Here is a 26774-nt window from a genome sequence, read left to right as displayed (position 1 = left end):
AGGGAGGGAGCACTCTTCCCAAAGATTCTCTTTCCAGGGTTGGAGGAGAAGGCAGATTCCGTTTGAGAAAGAGAGGGAGAAAGGCTCTATCCCCCCCCCCCCACCATTGATCAGAGCCCTTCCCTGTCTGGGCGAGATCAGATGCCTCCTCGCGAGGAGCCTTCCCTTCCCTGCCTGGGCGAGATCAGAGCCCAAGCGGGCAGGGAATGCCTCTTTGAGACGAGCCTTCCCTTCCTGCCTCTCCTCCGTTAGAAATGGGCTCTCCCCACACAGAGGGGAGGTTGCAATCCACCGGGAGAAGCCTTGTAGTCCTTTGCAGATGCAGGCGCTTGAGCAGCCGAGACTTCAGGCGCTTAAAGCGCTGAAGAGATTAAGCGCCTGTAAACCATTGAAATAAAAAATAAAAATAATCCTTATCTCTTATTGAAAGACCACAGCGAACAAAGGGGTGAGGGAAGCAAAAATGGCGACAGCCACGACGGATGGGGACAGAAAGGGCAACTCCCCCAAGGACAGCCCCCACCACAGTCCGCTCCTCCCATCCATCCAACCCGATTCAAAGGCTGTCGTTCCTATTTAAATACTCCGGTTCCTAACTCGAATCAATGGAAAAACGTAGGTCGGACCCTAGTGTTTTTTTAACACGTGTTAAATGAGGAAAATTCGATTTAAATTTTTATCCCGCTCTACGATTCGATTTGTAGTGGGGACAATTGCGGGTTGCTCTAGAACCGTTCTAGGTTTAAATCGGATCCTAATATGAACGCCACTCCTTGGATTCGATTCAGAACGCGGGGTTTCCCCTAGTGGGAACATCCCCCAAGTCTACAAAAGCTCATGCTACAATTTCTTTCACACAGTTAGTCTCAAAGGCACTACAAAATCCCTTTGCACAAAAGGAGGAAGCTAAATTGCTCTTATGTCATAGTAGGCTTGTATTGACAGAAAGGGAAGAGTTATGGCTCCCCTGACTCTCACTGGCTGGATTGCTCTGATGTCACAAAAGGAACATAATAATAATAATAATAATAATAATAATAATAATAATAATAATAATAATAATAATAATTATTTATATTTATATTTATATTTCCCACCTCTCTCTGCGGATCACATCCCAGGGAAAGAAAGATGAGCGTGAAGAAGGAGGCAACAAAGAAGAAGCACTGCTAAATTAAACTTTACAGAGAACGTTGCAATGTGGCTTTGAATAACACTTCTTGGCAAACCTATCAAATGCTTTAGCACTTAGCTGATAGGCACGTCCAGCTTATGATGTGTGATGCAACTGGGCTCCATCACCTGGGAACATGCCCTTCATTGAAATGAACAGAAATGACTCAAGAGGATGTGTGGCAGGAACCATATGCTTCCTGAGATCCTTTTGATTAATATGTGAACAGCACACTAGTTACATCATCTTGCAGCAAGTGGCAGCTTTGCAGCTTTGCATTCACAGTTAGCCTGTGTAGGTGGAGTACAATAAAATCCAAAATCCACAACCCAGCAATATCTTTATTCAACCAACCAAAATACATGATGCAAGCTTTCAAAGTTCCACTAGCATCTTCAAATGCTTGCATCATGTATTCATGTGCATTTTGTTATTATACTTTGCTATATGACCAACACAGTTACTTCTGAATATGTGTAGGTGGAAAGGTTCTCCTCACTGTCATGGGTATAAGTGCTCAGAAGATGTAGAAACCCAGGCTGGACAAACCAGGAATAATAAGATAAGGGCAGAGTTGGATGAGAAGGATGAATGGGGATTTAAATTGGATTTGCAAGCTTGTTTAATTTGTTAGCTTGGTTTGTAAAGAACTGCATTGCTTTTTATATCTGGATCTGGATAGCCAGTTTTACAATTGCATTATACTGATTTTATTTCAGTATTACTTCTTTCCATATATTTTTTTTAAAGAGTGGCAGGGCTAGCTGTCTTTTTCATTGTTTTACTCTGTAAATTGCCATTTACATTGATGGCTCTATATAAATAAATGATGCTCTTCCAAGTCTGGCTTTTGAATCTCTATTTATTCAACCATGTTTGTGGTGGCACTTTATTAAGGTTTTCTAGATGAGGTGCTGAGTTATGGTGCCACCTTTTTAAAAGACAAGACTCCTTATCTATATGGTACAACGTGGATTTGTCTGCACTGCAGAAATACAGCAATTTGGCACCACTTTAACTACTATGGCTCAATGCTATGATATTATGTGGTTTGTAGTTTTGTGAGATATTTAACTTTCTCAGTCAGAGAGCTTTGATGCCCAAACAAACTATGAATCCCAGGATTCCATAGCACTGAGCCATGGCAGCTAAAGTAATGTCAAACTGCATTATTTCTGCAGTACAGATGCACCCTTGGTCTCCTCCATGCTGAGGATTCAGCTCTATCTACTGAACTTGCAGATGGATTAGAATTTAGTTTGGTTCATATTTGATAAGAGCTTGCCAAAATCTGCAGAATCTCAGCAAAAAGGAGAGTGAAAAAGAAAAAAGAACAGAGCTTGAAGGTGTGAGAAAGCAGAGCTGACAAGGTTCATCCTACTCATAATCAGCCACTTTTGTAGATTTTAAAAACAAAAAGCACAGGCCACCAAAGTATGCCTGTTGTTCACATAAACAGATTTATTTCAAAGTTACTTACACTCCATTTATACGGGTCCCAAGCAGCAAACCAGCCAGTGAAGTTCAGAGGTTCGTGGCCTTGTTTCACCATGATGATTGGCATGGCTGGATCTCTTCCTGCCGGATGGGTCTTCAAATACTCTTTGGCTGAAGAAATGGCCTCACTCTTTTCATAGCTGTTGGAAGCCTTGCCAACCCAAAGGAAAATCTGTAAAAGGGGAGTAGGAGATTAGGAGGTCAGAGAAAGAGCTGAAACCTTTTCGACTCCTGCTGGGACATTGTGTGTTGTGTTGTGTGTCTTCAAATTGTTTTTGTCTTATGGTGACCCTAAGGTGAATCTATCATGGGGTTTTCTTGGCAAGATTTGTTCAGAGGAGGTTTGCCATTGGCTTCCCCTGAGGCTGAGAGAGTGTGACTTGCCCAAGATCACCCAGTGGATTTCATGGCCAAGCCAGGATTCAAATCCTAGTCTCCAGAGTTGTAGATCAACACTCAAACCACTACGCCACTCTTGCTCCTACTGTGACATTATGATGGAGTAATTTAGGGTTATGCCAGCAGCTACACTTCTTACACACTTGTGTAAGGCAGTATTTAGGAACTCCTTAGACAAGCATTTCCCAGTCAGGCTGGCTTGTGTGGACACAAATCCACAATCTGGAACTGCCATTGTAACAATGGCTGAATGTCGTCGTTGCACAAATAACCGGCAGAGCATAAAGCAAATCAAATATCTGTGTACCTGTTTGCTTTAGAAAGTGTTTAGCCGTCAACATAACAGTCACTAGATGGAGCCAGCATTTCTTGTTGTCGTTTATTAAAAAATTAATATCTGTCCATACTTTCAGAAACTGCATAAGATTACAGTGCTTTACTTCCTACTTCGATCGTGTTCAGAATAGGAAGTAAAGCTCTGTAATCTTACACAGTTTCTGAAAGTATGGACAGATGATGATGATGATGATGATGATGATGATGATGATGATGATTTAAATATATTCTCTGCTTTCTGAATCCCCTGAGGCCTGGTGGCGCAGTGGTTAAATGCCTGTACTGCAGCCATTCACTCAAAACCAGAAGGTTGCGAGTTCAAGACCAGCAAAAGGGCCCAAGCTCGACTCAGGCTTGCATCCTTCCGAGGTCGCTAAAATGAGTACCCAGACTGTTGGGGGCAAATTAGCTTACTTGCTAATTAGCTTACTTGCTGTTCACCGCTATGATCTTTGGAATAGCGGTATATAAATAAAACAAATTATTATTATTATTATTAAAGCCCTTTGCAAAGTGCAGCTCCTTGCCCACTGACCTCTTCCCAGGTGTCCAGTAGCATGACATCATCCTCATCCAGGTCATCCTGGCAAAAGTCCACTACCTCCGTCATGATGAACCGTCCGGTCTGGTTGGAGCACTCAAACAAGCGGGGCTGGTAGTGGGTCACCTCTTCTTGGAACCTTGGCAAGGCAACATTGATAAGAAATGAGCTATGAGATGAAGACCTTCCTTCCAGTCCCAACAGCCTATGGTGATTCTAGCCTATAAAGGTCCAGACTTCCAAGTAGCAAGGGAAAGCAAGTAAACTGCTTTGCTTCCTGACTGGCTGCAGTCATTGACAACCTCTCTATTGTTGTTGATGCTGCTGCTGCTGCTGTTGTCGTGTGCCTTCAAGTCATTTCTGATTCATGGTGACCCTAAGGTGAACCTATCAAGAGATTTTCTGGGGCTAAGAGTATGTGACTCGCCCAAAGTCACCCAGTGAGTTTTCATGGTTGAACAGGATATTGAACCCTGGTCTCCAGGGTTGTAGTCCAATGCTCAAACCGCTACACCATGTTGGTTCTCAGTTTCCTTGCAATTACTTTTTAATAGTTTGTACTTTTGAGTTAGTATTGCTCAATAATTCACAGAAGCGACATTTGCCCCATGATGTAGAGAGATTTTGTAGCACCTTTGAGACCAACTGAAGGAAAGAAGTTGGCAACTCAGCTTTCGAAGTCTACTTCCTCAGATGCATTGGGTGGAGAGGTAGTAGACCTAAGTCTATGAAAGCTCATGTTGCCAACTTCTTTCTTTCAGTTAGTCCCAAAGGTGCTACAAGATCTCTCTACATTTTGATTCTACAGACTAACACGGTTATATCTTTGATTTCTCCTATCAGTTATAGACATCACACACACAGAGATACACACTGAGATTGCTAAAACTAATTCCACTCTCCAACCAGTTCAACAGCACTATGAATGTACATTTGCAGATAATCTGCCTGTGTTTTCAGACACATTATCTCTGTGTAGTATATAACAGGGATGAGTGAGAAATGTATTGGTTTTATTGTTTTCACAAATTTGTATGAGCTTATCAATTCACCCAGCTCTGGAGCCAAATAGAGTCCCAAACACAATCTGCAATTGGAAATCCTCACCTTTAACAAGCCTCCAATGAGATTTATACCAAACTCAAAAGTCCCTTAGACTCTGAAACTCCCTTCCCAGGGAGACCAAAATGTTGCCCTTCTATTGGCAAGCTAAAACCTTTTTATTCAGATATGCTTACAATTACAAAACAGAAAGTTTTAAAAGAACAGGCTAGTATTGTTTTAACTGAAGTATTTAGAATATTTTAAAAAATCTTTTAAATTGCATTTTATTATTTTACTGAATGCAAATTGTTTTAATACTGTAAATAGTTTACTTTTATTTTAATGCTTTGTTTTTGTATGTTTTTAATTGTATTGTTCTTTTACATTCTGAGCTACTTTGAGTCCCAACTTTGGAGGAAAGGTGGGATATAAACATCCACAACACTTAGAAAAATTATGTGCACTTACAAGAAAAAACATATATTTTTATAATTGCACGAGCATGTGTCAGTAAATGGAAGGAAAATGCACACATTTTCAAACATGTACATGCCAATACTATGCATTTTCATGCAGAAAAAGCAACAAGTTGCCATCTGATATAGATCACAGTTAGAATGTGGATGGAATTAAATTGAATTTGCACATCTGTATATATGATGAATGTCTCACCTCTTATCACTGGCATAAGGAGCTTTGCCTCCTAAAGCAGCCCAAAAATCTGCTGGCTCCTGACCCTCCAGAATGGTTTGTTTGTCCCGTTTGGAGATGATGTCAGCCACGTTCTTAGCCATTTCTCGTTCGTCTCCACTGCATCCCTGGATATGGGTCACAAAACCAAGGTTCATTACTACTACTATCGTATTCTAACACTATCATGAGGGTTAATTCTGGATCCTAGACATGGCAGGTGATAGTAAAGAATTCACTTCCAACTTGCTCAGTAGTGGAAGAATGTGGGTTGGATTAGATGGCCCTTGGGGTCCCTTTGAATGCTATGATTCTCTTGTGTGAGTTCGGTATTGTCCTTCATTTACCTTCCCACACCACAAGTAGCACACTTGGTTGGTCCTGAGGAGAAAGACATCATTGGAGTTGAGAGAGGAAGCTCGGGCTGGGACCTCAATGGTTTTGGTGTTGAGTTCATCGGTGCCCCTCACTTGGAAAAGCCGGACAGCTGGCTCTGGCTCAGTCTTCTCAGCACGGCTTGTGCCTCCCTAGAAAATCAAAAAGAATTTGACAACCATGATGCGAAGTGATAAGACATAATTGATTCTAAAAACTAGGGATGTTTTCCTGCAACCCTAGATTTCCTCCATTTAGCAGGGGGTTGGATGGCTCTTACTGTCCCTTCCAACTCTCAGACAAATATATAGGAATGCACATGCCTTGATAGAGCCTATATATTATCTAGCAATGGCCCAGGTCCAAGATTCTTCTGCATGATCTCTAACCTCATAAATGATCAAATTTCCCTTGAAGATAGCCAGGAAATGTCGGGGCTCCTTCCCCATGGTCACTCGAACTTGCACAGGTTCGTCGTTGTATCTCCTGTCCAACTCCACAGCATTGATGGCGCAAGCTGTAATTTCATCGACTGAAGCATGGCGGCCCTAGAGAGAAAGAGACTCACATGCTGCTTATTCCAGACACCAAGAAGAGAAATGGAAATGATTGGCAGGACAAAGATGGTGACATTAAATACAATGAAAAGAGTAGCAGATTACTTAGGGGTCATTCAGTCGTCACTTTTTAAAGCACGACTGTGCAAATAATTTCACTAATGCATCCCGGGTTTGTTGTTCACACTTTGAAACTGAATCTATGCACATTTCTGCAAGCTCCATTGCTCACATGTGCCAGGACTCAAAGATGAAGTTAATGATGTGAATTATTCAAAACACATTCAAGGCATGCAGTTTAATCCTGATTTATCCTGGGTGTATTCACATTGGTTATTCACAGTGCCGATGATGCAAATCTTAAAAAAACCCCTCAAAGAAACCCCTGATATCAATTATTCTGGGTTAAGTGGGGTTTTTGGCAGCCCACCCAAACTTAATAGGATGCATTTGAAATGCATGTGAACAACAACATTCAATCGAGATTCAACCCAGATTATTTTCACAGTCTGAATTGGGACCCAGAAATCCCGAGATTTTGGACTGCATTTCTCACATTTACTTACTGTCGGTCACTTAGGGTGATGCTTTTGGGAGATGAAGTCCTAAACATTTAGAGAGGCACAAATTCCCCACTACTGATTGTATTATCGCTAGGAGTTTGCTGGATTCAAAGCAGTCAGGCATGAAACAGAATGGCTTAAAGTGTTGTTCTACAGGATTTTGCCTCTACTTTTATATGCTTCCTGTACAATTTGCTTGTAGATTTATAAATAAAACAGATACAGTGCTCCCTCGGGTTACGAAATTAATTCGTTCCGCCGCCGCTTTCGTAACCCGAAAAGCCTTCGCAAGCCGAAATGCCATAGGCGCTAATGGGGAAAAGCCGCGATTTCGTGTGAAATAGCGCCGAAAAGCACCAAAAATTTTTTCGTAACCCGAAAAAACCTTCGTAACCCGGAACAATTATTTCCTATGGGATTTTTTCGTATCCCGGAAATTTCGTAACGTGGGTATTTCGTATCCCGGGGTACCACTGTATTACAAAGCTACTGTAAGTCTACAAGTACACCCTCAATGAATCTCTATAGTTTTTTGTTGGGTTTGCAGGCTATGTGACCATGTTCTAGAAGAGTTTATTCCTGGCATTTTGCCAGCATCTGTGGCTGGCATCTTCAGATAATGTTGGCATAGAAAAGAGCTGGACACACACACACACACACATACACACTGTGTGATCCTGGGTAGGGAGGAATTTCATGCTAAATAATAAAACACTAACAGTTTTGGTGGTTGTGAACCATTCTTAAGATGGTAATGCTGAAAAATGAAATCACCTCCCTGCTGTTACTTACAAGCCACATGTAGATAATGTAATGAGGTCTGCCTGATTTTGTGTAGGTGTACAACACCAGATAACAGTCTCCACCATAAAACTGGCCATAGGTCCTGGGATTTACTGGGGCCATCTCCAGATCCTCAATCCTCCACACCTAAAGAAAGAGAGAATGAGAAAGAGAAAAGAAAACAAGAATAAATGTGCAAGGTGGTGTGTGTGTGTGTATGGTGAGTATAAAATAAGCAAAGTTACATGAATGTAACACAGGCTGAGTCTCCCTTATCCAAAATGTTTGGAACAAGAAGTGTTTTGGATTTCAGATTTTTTAAAGAAGTGGGTTAAGAAAAGCATTTACTCACCTCAACTTTCCCAGAGGCATCATCTGCCATTCGTTGCTCAGCGGCTAATTCGGGTTGAGCATGCAGCTGAGTGATGTCAAATTTAACTTGATCCACCTTGGCTGTTCAGAGAATGGAAATAAGAATTCTTTAGCATTATGTGTAATGCACCTCGGGGTGTGTATTTTCATATTATCTGCAGTCTCAATGGCATATGATATTTAGGAAAAGCAACTTTTTAAAAAACAATGTTTATAGCTAAACCCTAACCGTAGTGCTTTTTTATTTGCAATTTTTCCATATTCATGCGGGTCCTTTACCCCTAAGCCCAGAAAATGTGGAGGGAGCAGTGTAATGTAATAAGGATCTAGTTCCCTTCCATGCATTAAGCACTCTCTAACAGAGAATTCAAAGTATCTCATGAAACTACAAATCCTAGGATTCGATAGGTTGGAGCCATGACACCAAAAGTGCTATTGAAGTGCTGTAGTGTGGATATAATCCCAGCCGCTGAAAATGCAAAATGCATCATCTAGAGCACATATGATAATTTTCACAACCAGTATAGCTACTAAGAAGGTGTTTAACCTTGCTTTGCTCATTGTGGTCCCTAAGAATATTCCTTCTTTGAAGCCAACCTTAGCATATTAGGAGAAATCCCTTCTTTGCACCACTAGGGATTTAAAGTCGACTTTGGCACCAAACAAATACATTTTGGCATTTCTGTCTCACCAATCTTGCCAATGCTGTAAGCCTTGCCGAGTCCTTGAGTCTCATGTTTTCCTGTCCACTTCTGGAAGAGCTGTTTAAAAATGGCGGACTCTGCTCCGTCGTTTATGACTTCTATGTTTGTAGTGGCGGGATACCCTTTGGCTTGGATGAAACCCTAGAAGGAATCCAAACATGTATCAGCAGAGAACGATCAAAAGGAATAACTAAATCTTTAACTTCAGAGAGAGAACAGCGTGAACTGGTTGCGCCTTCATCTTCCGTACAGGGAACAAGCGAAGGGGTCAAGAAGACGGCAGGCTCTGTGTACTCTAATGATGGAAAGAATATTTGAAAAGATTCAAAAATGGTTGAGGAATGTGTTTGTCAGCACTGGGAAACCTTGACAAGGAAAATCCTTCACAGATGAGAATCTGCATAGTTTGGGAGTTATTCTGGGCAAAATTTGTGCAAGGCTTGTGTGTGTGTGTGTGTGTGTTTGTGCAGAAAACAGCATTTTCAGTGCAGAAAAATCATCTTTCCTGCATAGAAAATGCTGTTCACTGCACAAAATTTACAAATTTTACACTGGGTAAGTTACAAACTGTGCAGTTTTCAAAGACTTGCTTGCAGTGGGGGGAAATTGCTAAAATTCTCAAAAACTGCTTTCTTTAAGAATGAAATCAGTGAAGAAAGAAGTGTACTGTACCCATCTGTGACTGTATGGCACAAGCATTCATTTAGCACAAGGTTCCGGATTTAGTTGGTGTTATTGCTGTGTGTCTTCAAGAAATTTCTGACTTATAGTGATGCAAAGTCAAACCTATCATAGGGTTTTCTTGGCTAGGTTTTTTTCACAGAGGTGTTGCCTTTGTGAAGTCGATGGCTTTCATGGCCGGCATCCATAGTTTTTGGTGGGTTTTTCAGCTATATGGCCATGTTCTAGGAGAGCTTCTTCCTGACGTTTTGCCAGCATCTGTGGCTGGCATCTTCAGAGAATGCTTGCTTGGAAAGGAGGTAGGGGTGTGTGTGTGTGTGTGTGTGTGTGTGTATACATACACACTGTGTGAACCTGGGAAGGCAGGAGTGATTTGCATGTGTCTTGTTCTGTTGCTAATGGCAGGCCTCAAGGTGGGAGGGTCTGCAAAAGAGGATGAGTATCTGCTTGCTTCGTGCTCATTGTCTGCTGGAAACCCCTCACCCTGGGAAATTTCTCATTTGCATTTGCTAAGTCTTCATCTTGAAGGACTGGTAGCCAAACCTTGTTTACTTTAAGGGTTTCCTCTTTCCTTTTGAAATTGTCCAGGTGTTTGTGGATTTCAATGGCTTCCCTGCGCATCCTGACATGGTACCTGACCATGCCAACCACTACCAGGTTGAGCGAGTGTAACTTGCCCAAGATTGCCCAATGAATTTTCATGTCCAGGCAGGGATTCAAATCCTGGTCTCCAGAGTTACATAGTCCAGCACTCAAACCACTGCAGCATGCTGGCTCTCCAAATTTAGTATCTTCCTCACAGTTCACAGCTGAAAATCCAATGCCAGACTCTGGTCCACATCATCCCACCGATATGCTTCCACTCTTTCTCTATGACTTATGCCAAGATATCCACTCCTATTGTTTTAAGATTTGGACCCCATTTGGAGGAAAAGGCGGGATATAAATGCAATAAATAAATAAATAGGTTTACTGCCTTTCTCTCTCAATTTCTCTGCCACCCTCCTTTTCCAGAGGAATATAAATCAACATTTTGGCAAGCCTCTTTGAGCACACAACTCACCACTGCTCGGCTGAAGGCGGCTTTCTTTTCTTCTTTGCTGGAATCTTTTCCTCGCCAAACATAAATTTTAAAACCACCTTGGTCTAAAATGTGACAGTCCTGTCAGGGAAAATAAAATGCTTTTAAAAACATCGCCAAAAGATTTGAACCCATGGCTCTGAGCGTTTAGAAATCAGGGCTAATTAATTATGTGGGCAGAAAAATAAAAATAAAAAAGAAGGGGGGGGGAGGAAGGAAAGGAAAAGGAAGGGTTTAAATCATCTTGCCCAGCTTAATGGCTCTCTTACCTCATGCCTCAGAAGGTCTTGTGTAAGGGGCCTTGTAGCAATTTCTTGGACCACTAAGTCCTTGCCATTTTCATAAACACTACAGAAGAAGAAATGGAGAGAGAAAAATATTGAAGACATTCTCCAAAGTCTAAAGCTGAGAGTGGATCATTCATACTAAGGTCTAAGTCAGATGTTGGAAATGTTCCTTTTTTGATTTCTAGTTTCCAGAAAAATCCAGCTAATGAAAAGACATGCCCCCCCCCTCCATATGATGTTCTCTTCAGGTTATAAAAGTGTGGAAGAGGGGTGTAAAAGTGTTGTAAAAGTGTCCCTTTTGCCAAGCTGGAAAAATCTGTTTGGCAAAAATGAGACTTTTACCATTCTCACATGCTTTTACAACCTGAAGAGAAAGAAACATCACGTGGAAGGAGAAAAAGAAACACATCTCTTTTGGTGTGCCTGCGGGTTTGTTTAATAACGTGTTAAGACTCAAAGTTAGCCAAGAAGTGGATACCTTCCAACTGTTCCAATTTGGCAGGAACAGCCCTGGTTAATCCTCTGGGGTCCCACTTTCTCAACTGCCTTTAAAATGTTCTAGTTTCTCTGCTCCTCTACAGCTTGCTTCAATTGCTGCAAATTGAGTTCAAAGTACAAAAAGAATTTGCATTCAATTAACTCAGCAGGAAGGAGAGGGGTTAAGGCAGGGGTAGGCAACCTTTTTGAGCCGGGGGCCGGGTTGCTGTCCCTCAGACAACTGGGGGGCCGAAGCCAAAAAATAAATAATTAAATAATTTTAAAAAAATTAAATATATAAATAAGCCAGGACAAATGTAGGACAAAATTTTCAAACGGAAGACACTTTTTTTTAAAAAAATGGAGGACACGCGGAAAAATTTGCTGATTTTTAAAAAAATGTTAATATAAATGCATGTTTCTGAGGCTTCTATAGACAATTGCCCCCCAAAGGCCCCAGCGGCAATCGGAGGCAGGACCGGGCTGGGGCCGGTCCCAAGGCCTTGCCGGGCCACATCCGGCCCGCGGGCCGCAGGTTGCCTACCCCTGGGTTAAGGCATACCCCCCCAACTGTTCTGATGGCAAGGACAGCCCTGGTTAATCTTCTACTGTCCCACTTTCTCAGCCATCTATAAAATGTCACACTTTATCTTTCCTCCTCCCACTTTCCCCCTTCATCCAAGGCTTACTTCAACTGCTGCAAACTGAATTAAAATAAAATAAAATAAAAATAGTTTGCATTAAATTAACTCAGGAGGAGAGAAAGGAGCAGACAGAGGAGCTTATCCCATGGTGTTTTAATTTGTTTTACCTCTATCCAGATTAAATCTTAATTCAGGCAGCATCCTGATTTTATTAGATGGTTTTTGCCACCTATTTGCCACCTGAATACATCCTGGGTCCATCCTCACTTCCAGAGCTGCTTCTCCCAACTCTTTTCGCATCTGTGAGTTTTCCAGTTTGAGAAAATGGCTGGCCAAATGCTCCTGGAAGCGGGGATGGACCCAGGTTGTATTCGGGTGGCAAATTAGGCTGCAAAAACCATCTGATAATATCAGGATGCTGCCCAAATTAAGGTTTAAACCAGATAGAGGTAAGACGAATTAAAACGCCATGGGATAAGCTCCAGAGTCTTGCCTTTCCCAAATTTAGTACATAAAATCTAGGGTTTCTGTACTTAAAATAGTAGTATTCTTCCACATTAATAATGTTTGACTCTTGTTGCCTGGCCATGCTTTTGACCACACTCTGATGTGGCTTGGTGCCATGTGTCCCAGTTTACATCTGTAAAATGTTGTAGGTTATAATACAGAATGGTCAGCAGGTTCCCCAACTGGGATAAATATATCAGCAAGAGCCCACAAATGCCAACACAAGCCCTGATTCAGGGTATCAAGCTTGACATTAATAAAAGTATAATTCAATTTCCTACTGACTGTCCTGAAACTAATATTGAGTGATTACAAAAGGCAGGTGCCTTGGCATCAATATCTCTGTTCTTACAACAAAATCTGGGATTTCAGGTTCACAGAAATGTAACTTTTATGATTCAGCTCCTGAACATAGAAAACTGAGACAGGCTTTGGGCATCGGGCAAAAGAAAGAGAGAAAAGGACTCCTGATGTCAGCAAATCAGGGACTTACTGGTAAAGGCGGACGTTGGCTTTCTGAAATTCGTCAGCTTTCTCATCCGCGACAGCCTCTCTCAGCTCTCCATGCCTCTCGCCCAGGGCTGCTTTCATAATCTGCATGAGGTCAGGGGAGTCCTTCTCATTGTCCACAATGCCAATCTGAGCGCGCCCGCCTCTCTCGCCATCGCGGATGCTTCGTGCCAAGAGCATTCCCTGGGAAAATGAAAGAGTGAATGGGACAAATATGAAACTACTGGACCCGCCTAATATTGCACCGGTTGGTTGGACTGTCTCTAGTCCAATGATTTCTGCTTTGAGTCTCATCGATTCAGATGAAAGCCTTCAGATGTGAAATGTCAGACATTGCTGAACTTGACCAGCTATAATAATAATAATAATAAATAATAATAAAACTTTTATTTATATCCCGCTTTTCTGTGACAAGACAATCAAAGCGGCTACAACACGTTAAAATCCACATTTACAAATTTATGTCCCAAATTCCCCCCTCTTAAAACAGGATTAAACAATTTACAATTAAAACATCTATTAAACCATTCCATAGTTTGGGAGCAATTGCAGAGAAGGCCCTCTGGGAGGTAGCAGTTAGTCTGGTTTTTAAAGGCTGCAATAGATTCCTCCCAGAGGACCTGAGGGTGCAGGGCGGATTATATGGAAGCAGGCGATCCCTCAAATAGGTTGGACCCAAGCCATGTCGGGCTTTAAAGGTTATAACCAACACCTTGTACTGTGCCCGGAAACTAATAGGCAGCCAGTGAAGAGATTTTAAGATGGGTGTTATTCAGTCACTCCTAGTTTCTCCGGTGACCAGCCTGGCTGCCATATTTTGCACTAGTTGAAGTTTCCGGACTAAGTACAAGGATAGTCCCATGTAGAGCGTGTTACAGAAATCAAGTTGTGAAGTTTCCAGTGAATGTACAACAGTTTCTAGGTCCTTTACTTCCAGGAAAGGGCACAGCTGGCATATCAGCCGAAGCTGATAACAGGTGCTCCTGATCATCGCATTCACCTGATTTCTCATGTGAAGCGATGGATCTAGGAGCACCCCCAGACTGCGAACACAGTCCTTTGTGGAGAGCGTGACCCCATCTAGGACTGGAGGTTGCAACCCTATCACTGTATCGTACCGTCCAACATTTCACAGATGAAAACTGGGACATGTCTGACTAAGAAATATCGGAAGGTGGTCAAGAGTTATTAAAGAGGAAGAACACACAAGCTAGAAAATAACGCAGCAGTTTGCTTTCGCTTGAGCCTACTTGGAAGGACAAGATTCCCCCTTCTCCTTTCTTCTTCTCCCTGCTGAGGCCTTGTTTACATTACTTAAAAACTTGTTTAAACCCTCCATCCTCCAGAGTTTGGGTTGATAAGGCCACACAACACATGACCCTATCTGCCCCACATTTGTGGGGTACTCCCTTATTGTCCATTTTTAAACTCCAGAGCTTTTCCCAGAAGTTAAATATTACAAGTCTCCCAACACGAAACCAAAAAACCACATTAGGGACCCCGCTTTTTAAAATCTCCCCCCATGCACTAGCTAGAACTTATTCAGAATGAACATCACTAAATTTCTGTACTGACCTTAGATTTCTCTGCAATATTGCACAAGGGGCCATTCCACTGGATAATCACTTTGCCAAGGTCTAACAGGAAGACGTCACCTTTATTGAAACTGTTCCAGGAAAGATCCACCTGTTTGGAGGTAAAACAACAGCAGTGGATGTTTAATGCACAACTTTACAGAAGGACATGCATTGCAACCCGAGAATTGAGAATTGAGTGAATTGGATGCACAGAGCCTAACCTGCCTTGGAAAGGATTTATGTTAGGATGGCCATGCACCCTGTTAAATGTGTTAAACACAAAAATATAGCCGTGTTAGTCTGTAGAATCAGTATGCAGAGAGATCTTGTAGTCTACTTCCTCAGATGCATTTGGTCTTAAGTAGACTGACGCCTATGAAATTCATGCTGCCAACTACTTTCTTTCGGTTAGTCTCAAAGGTGCTCTCTCTAATGTGTTAAACTGTTTAATGGTGGGAAGCTCTATTTAAAGGGCCATGTCTAGCTGGAAGATAAAGAACCACTGCGGAGAGCACTATGGTGTCAAAACTGGTCTTCAACACAGGGACGTAGCCAAGGGGGGGGTTCTTGGGGTTCGGACTCCCCCTTCCATTAGAAAAATGAATGGTGTGTGCTGTTGCACCGCCGCATCCAAGCCCTATTATAATGGTGGCACTTAGTCTGGACCCCCCCCCTTCCTAAAATCCTAGCTACATCCCCGTTCAACAGTTAGCATGCGACAGCAGATGAAAGAGTCATACAGGGGCATAGTCTTCTCCACTGATGCGAGATGCTTAACACTTCTGTTTAAATAAAAAGGGAAGACAAAATACAGCCTCGTGCAACTCCTAAATGTTTTTGTGGCCCTTAGGCTCTGTAGCGATATGTTTCATCCCCTAAAATGGCCTTTAGGGGATATGACTAACATTGTCAATCTTTCTTTCTTTCTTTCTTTCTTTCTTTCTTTCTTTCTTTCTTTCTCTTGTATAATTTTTATCACCTTTGCACAATGAAGAAGACAGTGGAGCTTCAAAAGCTTGTTAATCCAATAAAGGCATCACTGTTTTCTGGGTTTTGGATGATACTGTACCTTGCTATATGGCCAACATGGCTAGCCCTGGATATATATAAGTTAGAAATGTCTTGAAGGTACTCAACAACAACAATTTTATATATATATATATATATATTGTTGAATGCCTTCAAGTCGTTTCTAGCTAATGGCAACCCTAAGGTGAACCTTTCTTGGCAAGATTTGTTCCAAGGAGGTTTGTCATTAATTACAGTAATTCTTTTCAAATTTATACCTTACTGTGTACACCTTTTAGGCAAATGTCTGATCAATTTTGTCTTCTTTTTGACAATGCAGAACCTGGGCTTGGAATAGTTACTGTTTTGATTACAAAACCCAGAATTCCCACTAGCCATGGTTGTAATTTTAAAAAGTAGTAGTTCCAAGCTTTATGCTGAATTGGTCAGCCTAATGAGAATTAGATAGCTCCATGTTTCTGTACAAAGGATACGTAAGAAAGGGTGTTCTATTTCCTTCTGGAGGGGACAAAGAGCCAGATGCTCAAACCACCAGCTTGATCTTGGGCCAGTCATTCTCTCTCAGCCTAGGAAGAAGGCAATGGCAAGCCCCTTCTTTTGTCAGGAAAATCTCATGATAGAACCACCATAAGCTGGAGTCGACTTGAAGACACATAACAACAACATTTTTGTGGTGGATTTGGTTTTCAAACACAACTTTGCAGTCTGATAGCAAGTGATCAAACAGGAGTCATATTTTCCCTCTCTTTACCTCTGTAGCTGTCACATGCTTCTTCCCCTTGACATGAAGAAGGCGTTTGACATTGTACATGTTGGTCTCCACATGCTTGAAACCGGAAGCAATGCCTCCCTTCTTGTAGCTGTTGGAAAGAAATAGGGATGAATAACAGTGAGTGAGTGTAGAAACTCTGCAACAGTGGTATCCCTTGCCCCACAAACTGGACCTCTGGTCAGGGGTGTGTGTGTGTGTGTGTGTGTGTGTGTGTGTGTGTAGCATTTCTGACATTCCTGCAGCCCACAAAGGTTGCAAGGGCCATATGTTGGCCCTCCCAAGAAACTTTGGGATGTTCAAGCTGCTAGGTTGCCATTTTTAACATGAACTTATGTGCATATAACTGCTTGGTAGTATCTGCAGAAATGCATAGTTTCACATGCTTGACAGACAGGAAAGGGGAAAAAAAAAAAACCAGAGTAGCCATGGATACGTGGCCAAAAAAACCTGACTTGTGCACTGCCATTTTACTGCAAAGCAACCTCAAAATGGGGAAACATGTAGCCAGTTAAGCTGAATTTGCTGCAATTTCCCTTGATGTCTTAAGTAACAGTGCAAATAAGACCAGAGTTGCTGCGAATCTGGAAAATCTGGGACCCATTTGGATTTTAGGGTAAATGTAGACTTGCCCTAAGATAGGATAATGTGAAGCAGCCTAAGATAAGGACCACCTGAAATGTTGGATTTCTGCTTCATCGATAATTGGATCTCTTGTGAGAGATCCTCCTCTTGAGATGGGTATTATATAGGCTGGCCTCTCATATACTTGCCATTTTGAGCTGACTGGGCAACATAAGAGGTTGTACTATCCGGGGCCAGAGAAACTAGGCAACCCTAACCATTTTCACTACATGAACAGTAGGAAAAGATAGACAGTATATATGCTTGCAGCCCTCCAGTTAATTTTGCAGCTGCCAGGGAACATGCCTCTGTGAAATTTGACAAGTTTGATACCTGGTGATATAAGGTGGAATATAAATATTTTAATAAGTAAACTAAATAAGCAGGTTGGGGTAAGCAGGTTTGCAAATGGGTTGTTTTATGAATGTATATTTTCGTGAGCAAAGGAAATGGAAATCTTTACTTTCAGAAGTCTCTTTGAAAACACAATTCTTCACTAAAATAAGGTGCGTACTCCATACACACCATGTTTTAACATGAAAACTCAGGTTTTTTAGTAACTGGAAATGGGGGGGGGGGAATGGGTTGCTATAATGTTACAAAATTTTGTCACCAAGTTGGCATATTTTGGCACCCAATGTGTATGTGTTTTTTCTTTTGTAGGGACTGTAGGAGCAAAGTAATCCCTCCCTGCCTTGGCTAGTACACTGCAACTTTTCAGAATCCTGACTTCAATTCCTTCCTTTTAAAAAATAATGATTTACTAGTCCTCACTTAGAGCAAAGGAATAGTTACAGAGGTCTGAACATGAGGAAACATTTCAGAGGCTCAAAGTCACTGAATTTTATCTGCTTCTCCGGTAGAAGTCCCACTGAAATGAATTGGACTCTCTCATGGATATGTGTTTCCCCGTTACTCACATGATGCCTTTCTTGAAATAGCTTTTAAAGGCTGCTGACTCATGCCCTTGCACTTCTCGGTGCTGCACAGGGTTCCCACCAAGCAGATCGTCGAGCTGAGTCACGTAGAACGCAGCTGCCCCCTGTTCGTCCTGAGAGGAGTCACGCCCGATCCAGTAGTGCAAGTCGGTGGCAAATCCGGCCCGCGTTTTTGTGTTCTACAAATGGAAGAGGCATGGGATGAAAGAATGAACAAAGAAGTAGTCCTGGTCATGGGTATCTCCAAGAGATTTGGATGATACTGGGACTAGCACCAGGCAGCGTTGTAAAAGCAGAGTTTTATCAATGATTCATGGAAGCAGTTGATCTTACACAGCATAGAAAAGCATGCAATTGCCATATATCACTGAATGTAATGGGAATAGTGGTATGGTAACATAAACAACTAGCAAAATTAAAATGAACTGCAATATCATAGGCACAGCCTAAATGTATATTTACATTTACATAGTTTCATTTGTTTAAAGTGAACATTTGGTAAGGTGTGATGTTTTTAATGAAAATGTAAAACAATTTAACTTTTTAAAAATGTTTAAATTTTCTCCTTTCTCTTCCCACTGAGCCTTGCCCCACTCACACCATACATTCAATGTTTTAAAGGTGCTCAGGTGAACACCACAGTCCATTTCTGTCCAAAGGCAGATGTTCGGCAAGCATGGGCTTTTCTTGACAAGATTTGTTCAGGGGAGGTTTGCCATGGCCTTCTCCGGAGGCTGAGAGCCTGTGAATGGTCCAAAGTCACCCAGTGGGTTTACATTGGACTATAACTCTGGAGACCAGGGTTCAATTCCTAAGCTGAGAATTGAACCCTGGTCTCCAGAGTTATAGACCAATGCTCAAGTTGGATTCAAGTATTCTCAGGTTTTTACCTTGAAATCTCAAAACCTAGGGCAATTCTGACTTGGAAATCTGAGTTGTGGACTGAATTGATAGTTTAGGTCACAAGTGACCACAGTCTGGGCAGTTTGAGGTGAGAGGAGCAGAAGACACTGTCTTCCCCCAGACATTTCTCTCTGAACCAAAAATGTATTTTGCTTCACAAATGGATGATGACATTCCCTGGTTTAGTTGCAAGGGCTTACAGCTGTTCAGTACATATGCTGAGGTGTACTAAATGTTTACACACGTACAACAAAGGTGTGTATGTTTGCATGTGTATTGGTCTGTTTGTCTCTCATTTCTATTATTCATAATTTTTTACTTCCTCTGCTTTGAAAGAGCTCTAAAAGATATACCTCTTCTCATTTTCTCATTTTATCCTTGCAACTCTGGGTGCATCTATGCTGTGGAAGTAATACAGTTTGGCGCCACTTTAACTGCCATGGCTCCATCCTAAAGAATCCTAGGATTTATAGTTTTGTGAGGCAGAGAAGGCTAAAGATCTTGTAAAACTACAAATCCCACATAGGCCGGAACTACAGCACATAAAGTGGGATGAAACTGCACTGTTTCTACAGTGTAGATGCATCCTATGTGAGATATATTAGGCTGGGAAAGCATCTACACCAGGGATCTAGTAACAAGGGGGTCAAAATGAAGGCATTGCCATCCCCATTAGAATTCTGCCCCTGATGATCTCAGGGCAAAGTCCATTGCCACAGCTGAGAGGAAGGCAACACAGAAACCAGGTGTCATTAATTAAAGAGATGGGCTTTATGGCAAGAAACCCCACCTTAGGACTGGGTTGCAGAGAAACCTCCTGGGGACCTCTTCCCCTACTTTCAAATCCCTGGAGCATGTTTGAGAGAAAGCAGCGTCGGGAAAAACAGCACATGCTCTGACATGCATAACAACTATTTTTCTAGTGCTCTCTCCTACAAAATAAACATTCACCAAAGAGCTCTGCCTCCAGGTTACCATAGGGATTTGTATGGCAAAAGAGCAGTTTCATGGCTACAGGGCGAGAGGGAAGGGCTGCGCATGGTTTAGCTCTGAGCAAACAAAAGCTAAAGGAGTTTTATTCCAGCTGTAGCAAGAAACCTGGGGAACTAAACACACACAAAACTAGATTTTCCAGAGGAACCTGATTTGGCCTCACACCAAGGCAAAGGGCCTATTCACACTACACTATTATAATGCTATTATTCCACTGTACCTGCCTTGGCTCCATTTTATGGGACCTGAAACTTTGCAGTTTGGTGAGGCGCTAGAACTCTCTGGATAAGAATATTTAACACAGGGGCATCTCTAAACTGTAAATCCTAGGATTCCAGTGGATGGAAAGATACACATATGCATTTGCTCACATTCACTTTTCTTTCTTCTTCTTTTTAAATTGCATTTATTTATTGAGTAAACCATGCAAATCTAACCATCATTTACATATTCATAAATATACACATCTTCATTGTTCTAACATATTATTTCTCCTTCAATGGATATCCTCTTGTACCATTCATCTTTGGAGATTACTGCACAAGGTGCTAGTGATAGAATTGAAATGGAATTACAATCTACGATTTTCTCCTTTTCCAATGATGTTGCCACTCATTTGTTGCTGCTCCTTTGCTACTCTGTCATTATAACCATTATTATTGCACAATTATTCTCATTAACATGAGATACCTGTCGATGCAAAATTATGCAATAATAATGGTATAACAACAGATCAGTAACGGATGAGTGATGACGTCGTGCGAAAAAGAGAGGATTCATAGGTTGAAATTCTACTTCAATTCCATCTTTAGTGCCTTGAGTGGTCATCTCCTTTATGTTCACATCACGTCTTTTATGTTTCATATATACTTGAACTATCTTACTTTTTTGCATGTACTTTCTTCTCTGTACTGTACTTAAATTCTTTCATTATCTTGTAAAATTCCCATTCCTTTTCCTTTCTTCTTTGTCCTTCCTTCCTCATCTTTTCTCTTTTCTCTCCCTTTTAGTCTTCTATCTTGTCCTTTCACTTCTGTTAACCCCTCTAACTTTTTCACTTACTCCAACTTTCAAATTACTTCCTCTAACCTTCCAAACATTTGCTCATAGCATCCCTAATTTACTTTTCCCTTCCATCTTCCTTTCTCGCACATTTACTTTTCATGGCACCAAGGACCAGAGAAGAGGGCCCTGGTGTTAAGACCCAGGAAACCCTGTGTGTGTGTGTGTGTGTGTGTGTGTTTTGTTACTATGCCCTGGGACAATGAAACATTAAAAACAAAACTATAAAACCCATTGTAAAAACAGCCACTCCAACCTCTCTTTCTCTGGTGAAGGGGTGGGTATTTTTCTGTCCCTCCAGATGTTGTCAGACTAACCCCAGCATCCCTAGTCAGCAGAGCCAGTGGAGAGCAATGCTGGGAGTTGCAGCCCAATAATATTTATTAATTTATTGAGAGTACATATATCCCTCCTTTCAGCCAAAACAACTTCCAGAGTGGCTTGCAAATCATTAATTTGACACTTCTCTGTCTTCAGGGTTGCAGTCTAAAGAAGAAATGACACATAAGGGAAAGGAAATGGTGGTGGTGGCCACAGCAGATGAAGTCCAGAAGATGCTGGCTGCTCTTCTCTATAGCTGTCTGAACATGGAAGGAGGGCCTCTCACCAGCTGCTGGACCAAGGGATAATGGAGCTGTGCATGGCTGCTCTTTTCTCCCTCAGAGGCCATAGCTATGGCAGTTGGAACATGAAAAGAAGACTTTTCACCAGCTGCTGGACCAAGAGATAATGGAGCTGTGCCTGGCTGCTCTTTTCTCCCTCAGAGGCCAGAGCAAAGGCAGCTGGAACATGGAGGGGGTCTCTCTTGATAACAACATCTGGAGAGCGACATGATTCTTATCTCTACGCATAACTACCAATACTGTTCTTCTCTCCCGACCCACATCCCTGCCTATTATCAGAGTTACTTACATTTAAGATGATGTAACAGTCCCCTTCAAAGAAGCTCCCATAGGCCTTCTCAGGAACAGGCACCATTTTCATTTTCTAAAAATAAAAAGCATAAACTTACAGTTAACATGTTTTGAGGATTGCCACTTTTGGTGTAGGAAATGTAATTTAGCTAGAATGGCTGTGATGGTTGGTGAGGAAGAACTCAAATGTGGTAGAGACAGGGCAGAATAGCAACATGAAAAAAACAATACTGTATGTTACAATTACAGCAATTCCAAAATAAATTAAATGATTTCTCCATGTCTCCCAGAAAGAGCCTTTGTGGGATGGGAGCAATGGATTCCTCCCTGATATTTCAGATTTCCATGTAGTTATTCAGAAACACTTTTGTACCGGCCGATTTTTCAGTTCCACCTGTTGAAAGCAATGAAATGATGATGTGCAGAAGAGTGGATTTCAGCAAAAATTCAGCAGAAATTCCTTCATCTCTTAGCCATACTACTATTAAAGGTTCATAAGCCCAGATGTCTCATACAGTTAGCCAACCAAAGCTTGGAAAAGTTAGTTTTAGCTGAGGATTCTGGGATGTGTCATTTTAATGCATAACGTTTCCAAGTCCTGACATACAAAATGCAGCAGCACTCACAGCTGAGTATGAACAACAAAAAGGAATCACAATATATGCAAAAATAGACATTTTTATATATAAAAAACTGTTGCTAAAACCCCTCCTTCAGTTGCAATGGTATCACTGAAGTTTCCATGCATGGCAACTCGTGCATATTTTGAAGGTCCTAGACATATTTCTTGGCTAATCTCATCAAACTTTCACCTCTAGCAAAACTTACAAAACTGGACAAACCTGTCAGTTGGAAACAGGAACTAAAGACACACCGATTTTAATGGGTCACAGCCTAGATGGAGGAGGAACATTGCATATTGGGGGCTGTAAACTGACACACCCTACGTAATAAAGTGATAGATTTGGATTGATTTTCAGAGCTTTCTTTTCTTTCCTTTTTTTTTAAAAAAAAGATTTTTCAGGGATTGTTGTTGCAGCAGAGATGGCCTACTGAGTAGACCTCAATGCCCACTTTAAATCCATTGCTAAACATGTTTGCTGTTTCTGGATGAAGCAAATCATTTGCTAAAAATATGCAAGTCTCAAGTGGAATCAAGTCAGTGCACCATTTATTATTAAGTCGAGGCCAAATCGAGTCATTGAAGTGATGTGAGTCCAAGTCAATTGACTCAAGTCTACATCAATGGCCCAGAGCATTTTGGCAAGGGTCGGTCCACCTTTCTATGTTGCCTCCATGTAACCAGCCCCGATCAGCAGTTTGGACACTGAAGTTCCCAAAACCTTGCAGCCCCATGCAGACAGCTCAGCTAATAAGTCGACCAAGAGGCAGTTTTATAATTCTTATTGAATTTTCTTCCTTGCTGGAGGAACATGTTTCAGTACCTGTTATACAGTTGGCCCTCTGTATCCATGGATTCTTTTTTCATGGATTCAAGCATTAGTGGCTTGAAAATATTTTTAACAACATATAAATTTCAAACCTTGATTTTGCTTTTTTATATAAAGGACACTATTTTACTGTGCCATTGAATTAATGGGATGTTGATATCTATGGGGGGTCCTGGAACCAAACTCCAGGGGATACTAAGGGCCCACTGTATTTGCTTTCTGCTTCTTGTTTTTTACAGTGTTACAGTTAGCCCTTGGTATCCACTGAGGCTTGGTTCCAGGATTCCCAGTGGATACCAAAATCCATGGATGCTCAAGTCCCATTAAATACAATGGAGCAGTGAAATGGTGTCCTTTACATAAAATGCTAAACTCATGGGTTGCTTATTGAAATTTATATATTTTAAGAATATTTTCAGGACGTGGATGCTTGAATCCATGGATAAAAAAAATCTGTGGCTCAATGTATATCCACATTTGCTGGGGTTAGGGGCAGAGAAAACCAATGTAAGTGGGAAAACCATACATTTTTTAAAAAACTGTACTTTTTCCTGAGAGAACACTTCTCTAGGAATCTTTAGCTCCTCCAGCAGAACTCTATGGTTGACACTGACCATAGAATTGTGCTTTAGGACCTAGAGAAGTGTTCTCTCTAGGAATGTTTAGGTCCTCTGGCACAACTTCTGGCAAAAGGTGGCCATAGAGTTGTGCTGTAGGACCTAGAGATTACTATTAATCAATCTATTAATCAAATCCACAAGCAATCAAATCTGCAAAAGTCAAAGCCACAAATATGGAGGGTTGACTGTATTTCATATCATTGTACATGTGTTCACAACTATTGCAATAATCAGTACTTTGAGAGCAAGTTAAGTAATGCATAATTCAGTTTAAAAATGCAATAAAAATGAATGGAAGCACTGATAGTATTCCATCAGTCTCTGCAAAACAGACCCCTGTGGAAAACACTGGCTGCACCTTACCTCTATGGTCCATATCTGGAGACCGGGTTTTTGTTCAATCGTAGGAAGTCCCATGTCGGCTTCAGCATCAGTCATTCTGATAGTCTGAAATCAAACAAAGAGGGGGAAATGAGCAAGGCTTTGAACCATTTTGATGTCTTCATTTAACAGAGAGGCCAGCTACATGTTTTGTAGGAGAAACATGGCAGGAGAAGGGAAATAGGAACTCAGCTGTATCATTAGTAAGGCTGCTGTTTTATCAAAAGTCTTCTGCTATGGGTGGAGAAAAACTCTCAGTTCATTTTCTTTGTTTTCTCTTGTTGTTTTTAATTAACCCTTTTCCCAACCTGAATATGAAGACATTTGTGAATTTTGGTAAATGCTGGAAAAAATGGAAATTAATTTTTCCTCCACTTGTCCTGGGCATTTATTTATTTGGTCGAATCATATCCGATCTTTCTCCCAAAGTAGGGGAACAAAGCGGCTTATATTATATCTTAAAACAAAGTAGCTAAAAACAACACATGGCACAGAATTCAAACAGCATGGAGACAATCGATCCAATTAAAACATTACTTTTAAAACATTGATTTAAAAACAAGTATTACATTTTAAAACCAATCACTTGGCCTGAAGAAATTAGACAGTGAAAATGTCTTGGAAACGGAGCAAGAACTTATGATCTGCTCCCGCTTTGCTGCAGGTCAAGCAGATGATCAATACACAGGATCAGTTAGAGTAATTGGCAGCCCTGATCCATGGCAAGAGGCAGGAAATAAATAAATAAATAAATAAATAAATAAATATCATCAGCTCCAGGCGGTCTTGGATGAAACCGATTATCTTGACCCATTTCAAACTGGTTTCAGGGCGGGCTGCGGAGTTGAGACTGCCTTGGTCGCCTTAGTCGATGACCTCCATCTGGCCACCGACAGAGGAGATATAACTCTGTTGGTGTTTTTGGACATCTCAGCGGCCTTCGATACCATCGACCATGGTATCCTTCTGGACCGCCTGGGAGAATTAGGTATCGGGGGCACTGTGCTTCGGTGGTTCCGGTCCTATCTCTCGGGAAGATTCCAGATGGTGAGGCTGGGGACAGTTGCTCTCGGAAAAGAGAGCTTACATCAGTCGTCCCTCAGGGCGCCATTCTGTCCCCCATGCTGTTTAATATTTACATGAAGCTGCTGGGAGAGATCATCCGGAGCCATGGAGCCTGGTGTTATCAGTACGCTGATGACACCCAGATCTATCTCTCCATGTTTCCGACTGATACAGTGACTAAGGATGGCATCTCTCCTCTGGACGCCTGCCTGGGGTCAGTAATGGGTTGGATGAGGAAAAACAAACTCAGATTGAATCCAGAGAAAACAGAGGTACTCATGATAGTTTCCCCTAGCCCGGGCAGGGAAATTTGTCATCCTGTCCTTGATGGGATTAAACTTCCCCTGAGGGACAAAGTGCGTAGTTTGGGAGTACTCCTGGATCCATCCCTATGTTTATCATCTCAAATAGATGTGATGGCCAGGAGTGCCTGGTATCAGCTTCGGCTGATACGCCAGCTACGTCCCTGTCTGGATCGAGGGGACCTAGAAAAGGTAGTACATGCACTGGTAACCTCTTGTTTAGATTTCTGCAATGCGCTCTACATGGGGCTACCTTTGTATCAGGTTTGGAAACTTCAACTGATTCAAAATGCAGCAGCCAGACTAATTACGGGGACAACGAGGTCCGATCATAAAACACCTATTTTAAAATCTCTACACTGGCTGCCAATTCGTTTCCGGTCCCAGTACAAAGTGTTGGTTATTACCTTTAAAGCCCTAAATGGCTTGGGCCCGGGTTACTTGAGGGAACGCCTCTCCCTGCATAATCCTCCACGCACACTCAGGATTACTGGAAAACTGTCACTCAATCACCCTAAGGTGAGATTGGCATCCACTCAACAAAGGGCCTTTACGGCCGTGGCGCCCTCTCTATGGAATGCCTTACCTGAAGGGATCCGCCTTAGAGGAATGGTGGAAGCCTTTAAGAAGGCTTTAAAAACTCATCTCTTCCTTCAAGTCTTCCCTCCTAATTCCGTTTAAGAATACATTCCCCTATCAATTTTGAAATATAGTATTTATGACTCTTGATTTTATAGTATTATTGGATGTTTTTAAATTTTTGTTGCATTTAATTCGTTTTAATTATGTATTTTTAAGATGTGGTTTTCTTACTGTTTTTATTGTCTGTTTTTAACGATTTCTGTACACCGCTTTGATCGTAGGAAAAGCGGTTAATAAATGAACAAATTATTATTATTATTATTATTATTATTATTATTATTA

General features: G+C 41.5%; 1 protein-coding gene across 4 annotated transcripts in view; it reads right to left on the bottom strand.

Annotated features, from left to right (window-relative positions):
• The window catches only part of VILL (villin like), a 48675-nt gene that overhangs the window by 6296 nt on the left and 15605 nt on the right, over positions 1-26774 (bottom strand). For all 4 annotated transcript variants that reach the window (XM_042474295.1, XM_042474298.1, XM_042474297.1 and 1 more), the window contains 16 exons: positions 24466-24549; positions 22030-22104; positions 18142-18338; positions 16580-16688; positions 14798-14908; positions 13206-13405; positions 11067-11145; positions 10780-10878; positions 9023-9176; positions 8312-8412; positions 7969-8106; positions 6446-6604; positions 6029-6208; positions 5664-5809; positions 3942-4086; positions 2655-2843 (listed from right to left, as the gene is read on the bottom strand). In XM_042474295.1, coding sequence (XP_042330229.1) covers positions 2655-2843; positions 3942-4086; positions 5664-5809; positions 6029-6208; positions 6446-6604; positions 7969-8106; positions 8312-8412; positions 9023-9176; positions 10780-10878; positions 11067-11145; positions 13206-13405; positions 14798-14908; positions 16580-16688; positions 18142-18338; positions 22030-22104; positions 24466-24549 — 2166 coding nt within the window. The remainder of the gene's footprint in view (positions 1-2654; positions 2844-3941; positions 4087-5663; positions 5810-6028; positions 6209-6445; positions 6605-7968; positions 8107-8311; positions 8413-9022; positions 9177-10779; positions 10879-11066; positions 11146-13205; positions 13406-14797; positions 14909-16579; positions 16689-18141; positions 18339-22029; positions 22105-24465; positions 24550-26774) is intronic.

Source organism: Sceloporus undulatus, chromosome 6 (assembly GCF_019175285.1).
Source record: "Sceloporus undulatus isolate JIND9_A2432 ecotype Alabama chromosome 6, SceUnd_v1.1, whole genome shotgun sequence".
Taxonomy (NCBI): domain Eukaryota; kingdom Metazoa; phylum Chordata; class Lepidosauria; order Squamata; family Phrynosomatidae; genus Sceloporus; species Sceloporus undulatus.
Note: the sequence above shows the minus strand (reverse complement) of the source record. Positions and strands in the feature narration are given on the sequence as shown.